At 43.4% G+C, this 6482-nt stretch overlaps 1 protein-coding gene across 1 annotated transcript in view; it reads right to left on the minus strand.

The window, feature by feature from the left end:
* Positions 1-6172, minus strand: part of TRPM6 (transient receptor potential cation channel subfamily M member 6) — a gene marked incomplete at its 5' end in the record, with an annotated part of 71436 nt that extends 65264 nt beyond the window's left edge. Inside the window, 2 exons of the mRNA XM_037374204.1 lie at positions 5219-5257; positions 6081-6172. Coding sequence (XP_037230101.1) covers positions 5219-5257; positions 6081-6172 — 131 coding nt within the window. The remainder of the gene's footprint in view (positions 1-5218; positions 5258-6080) is intronic.
* Between the last annotated feature and the right edge of the window lie 310 nt (positions 6173-6482).

A 6482-nucleotide genomic window follows, 5' to 3' on the forward strand; every position in this document is an offset into this window, starting at 1 on the left:
TAAATCACTTACAGATACACAATTCAATTACTATTTCAGAAGACTGTGAGGGATCACACAGATGGAAGACCATGGCTGACATCGTGTTACCAAATAACATGTGGACTCAGAATCACTATAGAGATACACCTAAACTAAGAGTGTTTGAGGGCAATGTAGCCACAAAGCAGATAGCACAAGGGACACAGATTTGGGTAAAAATCTGCTTACAAAGAGCATAAGGCCAATGACTATACTTGTTTATGACTCTCCCTGCATACCTCAAAAGAAGGACCTGAAGAAAGAGATAGTTTTGATGTTATTATTGCTTTTCAGAGGACAACTTTCTCCACAGCTGAGCCGTTAGCCTCCTTGCTCCATTTTCTGCTTGTTTTTGGGGGGGACTCCAGGGTAAAAGACAGCACATGTCAGGAAAAAATCTGACCTTTTGATGAAAGATAAAAAACCACATAGATACCCTCCTGTCCTTTGGTACTGAAAATACCTTGTGATCACTGTACTGCTCCTAGAGTAGCCTGAAAATAACATGCGCTTCCATCCAGGAATCATTCCGAAAGACAAAGAACCAATAGCAGTCCCAACCAAATACTGAACTACCTCATGATACTTCGATACCACATTACACAGTCTGAGTCTGACTCAGCAAATAGCAGCTCTTAGAAATACAGCACTGAAAAGCAATCAGGTTCATCATCGATGGATCACATTTTCTACAATCTGAATGATTTTCAGCCCATCATCAAAATATGAGCACAGAATTACCATCTATCTCATATTTTACTGTTCCATACAAGGGTCACACCAGTAGCCCCTCGTAGGGCAGCAGCAGGAGCCAAAGCAACCTGCCTTTTCAAAACAGAGATCCTGTGAAAAGGAACTAACCATCTGACAAGAAAAATCAGTGCAGTAACCTTGAAACTGAGGGGCCCAGTGAACACTGAACTATTTTAGTAATTAACATCATTTGCACTACATACCTAATGTTTACATGTAAATGCACCCAGAGGTGAGCTGCACTCACAACAGCTCAGTTATCCTGAGCAGGCAGTGGAGGAACAACACACAGACCTAAACCATAGGTGTGTGGGGTACATGCAGCTGTTTTTACCTCAGAGACTACTGTAGCAAAATGTATGAACTCAGAAACACTCATATTTCCCAGATAGCTCATGCTCCAAGCTGGCATGCTCACTCCCTCTTGCCATCTAGCAGGAAGGGACAAGGTGTCGTGGACTACTTGAGCTACTGGGAGGTCAAAAGGGAAGACTAAGAGGCTCTCAGAAAGGTTGAGGAAACCAAAGCAGAGTATTAAATACAGCTGTTTGTGGGGCTTTTTCTGTAAAGTTCTGTGCTGTGTGCTTAGTGACATAGTGAAGCAGGACAGAGGCTACCAGCTGGGGACAACGGTAGAGTCAGGATTCCTACAGGAGCACTCAACTCACACACGTTCATGTAAGGCTGCACCTCAAGGTGCTGAGGGAGGTGGCTGTTGTCCTTGTGCAGCTGCTCTCCAACAGCTCTCACGGGTCGTGGAGATCAGGGAGGTCCCCAGTGACCGGAGAAAGGCAAATGTCACTCCTCCCTTCAAAAAAGGGCAAAAGCCAACCTAAGGAACCACACGCTGGCCAGCCTCCTGTCAGTCCCAGGTAAAACCAAGGACTGAGTCCTCCTGGAGCCCACATCTGGGCACGGTAGGGAGAAGATGGTGATGGGGAGCCGCTGGCAAGGATTTACCAAGGGCAGGTCACGCCTGTCCCACCTGACTGCCTTCTGTGACAAAATCATGGGGACGAGAGGAGAGCAGTAGGTGCCACCTATCTCTGCTCTAGCCAGGCTTTTGGCGCTGTCTCCCTCGGTATCCTTGTACCTGGGCTGTGACATTACGGCCTGGGAGGGAGGGCATGTTGCTGTGTGAGGACCTGGTTGGGTGGTGGGCTCACAGGCTGCTGGCTGTGGGTCAGAGGCTGCCTGGAGGCTGGTACCAAGCAGGGTCCCACAGGGTCTGTGTGGGGCCTGTCCTGTCCAGCATCTCCACCAGCGACCTGGAGGAGGGGACCCAGGACACCTGCAGCTCTGGGGAGTGGGCAGATCTGGGGCACGGCCCCGGGTGGTGGTGGGCAGCGATCGAGCTGGGGCCACCCACGTCCCCAGGCAGCAACAAGGGCCAGCAGTGCCTGGGGTGCTGTGAGCAGGACACCAAAAGCCAGGGGAGGACAGGGACTGTCCCTTCTTCTTGGTGTTTGTCAGACGCTGTGTGGGTACTGCCTCTAGTTGGACTTCCAACACAGAAAACACACCAGAAAATGGAAGGACTTCAGGGGAGAGTGACCATGCTGGTGAAGGATGGTGGGGCTGGAGCCCTTGCTCTCTGAGAAGAGGCTGCGGGACCAGGAATATTTCAGCTGGGAAGAGGGACAGTTTTGGGGCATCTAACAGCACTGATGGGAGAGGGTAAAGGAGATCCAGCCAGGCTCTTCACAGTGGTGCATGGTGGGAGGGTGAGAGGCAGCAGCACAGCTTGGTCTGGAGATAAGGAGAAGCCTCTTCCCCAGAAGAACAGACCAGTGGTGGAGCCAGGGCCTGGCAAGGGTGGGTTCTCTCCAGCCTTGAGTGTTTCACACCGTGACTGGGTGGAGTCCCGATCAGCCCAGTCTGACCCCCTGGCTGAGCCTCCTCTGGGCAGGGGCTGGGACTGGAGACCTCCCGAGGTCCCTGCCAGCCTGTTATCCTGTGATACTATGAATATACTATATGCATTGATTGAAAGCGCCTTTGCAATGACTTTACCTTCTTTGCCTCAAAGGCTCACTAAGCTGCTAATGAGGAAGGGAGCAATGTCAGTGACACAAAAGCAGACTCCTGGAAAAGTCACACTTTGAGCAACAAGGGGAAACTGGAGGGTCAACACTGAGGTAAAATTAACTGCAGTAGCCAGATTACAAAATGCAGTGCCCTAGCAGGCAGCACTTCAGAGACTGTGTCCAAAAAATACGCCTAAAATGTCCACAGAGATGGTCTGTAAGAACATCTCAGATGCGTAAGGATATCTAAGTTCGGCACCACATTGCTGAATATTCATGCAGTGAGATCGGTCTAGGTGCTGTCTGGGATGTGCTTGTGAGCACTGCACTGAAGAGTAGATAGAGGCCATTTCAACACACCAGGGAACATGGACAAAGGTGCCAATAAGTTACTCTGATTAGCAACTACTAAATGGAGTTATTCTACTTAGTATTAGCAAACAGTTGCATAACCCACTCATAAACTGTTTGCAAACCTTGGAAGTTCTCTGCAAGTAAGAAATCATTAACAGATTTCATTTGCCTAGAATATTAGGTCAAATTATAGTAGGCGTCAAGTACATTCACATGACTTTTGGTCCATTGTGGAAAATTACTGATCTCAGGAGGCCCAAAACCTATTTAATTGCTGATCTAATAAATACACCATAACCAGTTATAACACACATGAAAATTATTTCCCCTTGTTAGAAACAGAAAAATTCTCCTAGAACAAGGCTCTGTATACAACGTAAGATACACAAGAATACAAGAACAGTTAACATTCGGGAAAACATACTTGCAAGATAATGGCTGACTGAAATGAACATCAGACACCCACACATGTTCTGCATATATAGAGAGACTGACAAATAGAATTCACATGAATTTAAACATCATGAAAACTCTCAACAAAAAGTGAACACAATAACTACAAGATTAAAAAAACCCACAAAGGTACAGAATGTCTTTTCAAAGGTGGGAAAAAAAAAATTAACCCATCCTGTGGGGTGCACATTTCTAGTTTTTCTTCCTCCCTCTCCCACTGTAGTGGGAGCTAATGCTATTTGATTAGGAGGCTAGTTTGGTGGAAAACTGATCTTATTTAGGTTTTCCACCACCCAAGGCTGATTTTCATACCAATGAGCTTCTCAGACCAAATAACAACATGGTCACTCTGCTGGGGCGAGGACGAGGACTGCAGAACTGCTATAGTCTCAATTTAGATGGGATTAGACCATTGTATTTTGAAGCACAAGTTAACTTCAGCCTAGATACCCACCTGGGTATCCGCAGGTTAGCAGGAAGTATTAAAATCCTCCCCTGCATTTCTACTTCCAGAGCACGTGCAAGAATCTTTGAATCTCTAGCCTTCCGCTCTGAAGCAAAGTATGCACCCAACTGTTCCTACAGAGGGACTTGACCCTTTCTGAACAGATGCCACGCAGATCATTTGCCTTACTTACAAGACCAACAGCATTCTGTACATCAGCCTTTTAAAGTAATCTGATTTCAAGGAGTAATTTATTTGCTTTTTGGAAAACGTGACTCTTGTTTCACAAAAATCTTAGAAGCAAAATAAAATTTGAAACATAATGAAAAAGTAAACAATCATGCTCACGCAGGTGACAGGACTAGCTAGCACCGGCTTGCTAGTCATTAGTTATCAAAAACTCATTGTTCCCTGCTGCTTCAGCCTTCAGAGGCCTATAACACAGAACACATGTCAAAGAAAGGTAACAATTTTGTTTCGATAACTGATAATTTACTGTCGTAAACATACAGTATCAAAACCTGTTTGGGAACAACAGCTGAATGACAAATGTTGGATTGAAAACAAGTAATTAATACAAGCCAGAAAATACTAGCTGTCTGCAAAACCCACACACGAATCAAAAGCACTAAAGCAATGTAAGTTCTGTTGCTTGCCTTCCCAAAAGCAGGGACACAGAAAGCCCACTGCAGAGAAGATGAGCAAATCTTCAGAAAACCTATAATTAAGGATGTTTCTATTACCCTCTTTCTTCTCCCTTTATTTTGTTCTTACTCTTTCCATAATTCTTACTGCTCTTCATTGCTTTTTTCTCACAAAAAGAGACTCATACTGCCCACTCTTCTTTATATCACCCAGGATATGGCTGGAACTGTCTCCCATTTAAAGGCATATTTCTGCCTTTCAATCCTCAGGAGATTAAGACAAACTCATCCACACAAGCTATTTGGATAAAATTTTCTATTGCAAAAAAATTGTATGGTAACTTTTAATTTATTTTACCTAGATTTATGCTAAACATTCTCCAGGACACCGCTAGAAATGCTACTCTGACAATGTAAGAGGAACAGGATTTTTGTTGTCATTACTGCCTTAAGTAGGAACGCCTATCACTAAAACTTTAGGTTATTATAAAAATCATAGATATATATTTATGCACTCTTACCTGATTAAATTCTGGCACACCTGGCATTCTGCAGGACACCTGTGATAAAATATGAATAATTACTACATGCTTGTAAAAAAGAAAACATCTGTAACAGTATTTATGAAGTATCAATTCACCTGTGAAAAAATTCTCAACAGCATTAAAGGCTGTGCTCTTCTGCACTCAATCCTGGAAGATGTACTGGGTAACTTCTGTGATTTGTTTGGTTTATATCTCAGACTGTATGTCAAATCCACAATTCGTAGATGAGTTATCTATCTTATCTACTATACACTATCCATGTGTTCAAAATGGTATGATCAAAATTACAAGTCAGAATATGATCTCACCAAGTTTATTTAGGCAACAGCATCCACTAGATAAACAATCTGGAATAATGGCAAATTATGTTTGCTTTCTCGGGTCCTAAAACAGAGGTTGAGGATTTGATCTTTTCCTTACGCTTTTCACTCTCTATGCAAGCCTAGGCAGAAGACTCTATCTCAGAAGACTGTGATCAGCAGCAGACATTATTCTGAGGAAAGGAAAAAGTGGTGGTACAGGATTAAGAATTCCTGTGCAGCAGTAACTCCGGGTAACTCAATCTCTCAGTTGGATGCTATACCACAGTTTTGGTTATTGGAGTAAGAGCAATACATCTATGAAGGCTAGGACAGTCAGTTGTTGCCAATTCTAATTCAAACAAATGGCATAATTTAAAATGTACTGAACTGGTGACAGTATCCATGAAAATCCATAAACAACACACCAACTGTGGCATTGATAAACTGCAAAGAACTTTATCCAAGCTACACACCACCCATAAAAAATTATTCTGGTACTTTCTAAATGTAAGAAAAAGTGAAATTCATTGTTTTACCTGTGAGGATCTTTTGAACTGGGAATGATGTACGCACATTCTCTTTTACTGAAGACCTCTTCAATCCAAGATTTGGGGGTCTGAAAAGACATTTACAATGTAATTGTATTCCTGAACTTAAGAACATAATGCCAAAAATTGTACTATAACATCTACATGGCTGTGTATGCGTAACACGTAACAGAATAATTCCCATCAGAACGTTACATGAAACCAAACATTTGGTTTCTGTCAGTAAACTAAAGCTACAGATCCAAACAGTCTTAGCCCTTCACCCTCAGGATTTACACAGCTCCACAGAAAGATCAGTACTAACATTTATTCCCACCCTTCACTACTAAACATGAAAATTATTTACAGGATAGAGGTACAATACAGGAAGTGGTGAGGATGAATCAGAAC

The sequence above is a fragment of the Falco rusticolus genome, chromosome Z (genome assembly GCF_015220075.1).
Source record: "Falco rusticolus isolate bFalRus1 chromosome Z, bFalRus1.pri, whole genome shotgun sequence".
NCBI lineage: Eukaryota > Metazoa > Chordata > Aves > Falconiformes > Falconidae > Falco > Falco rusticolus.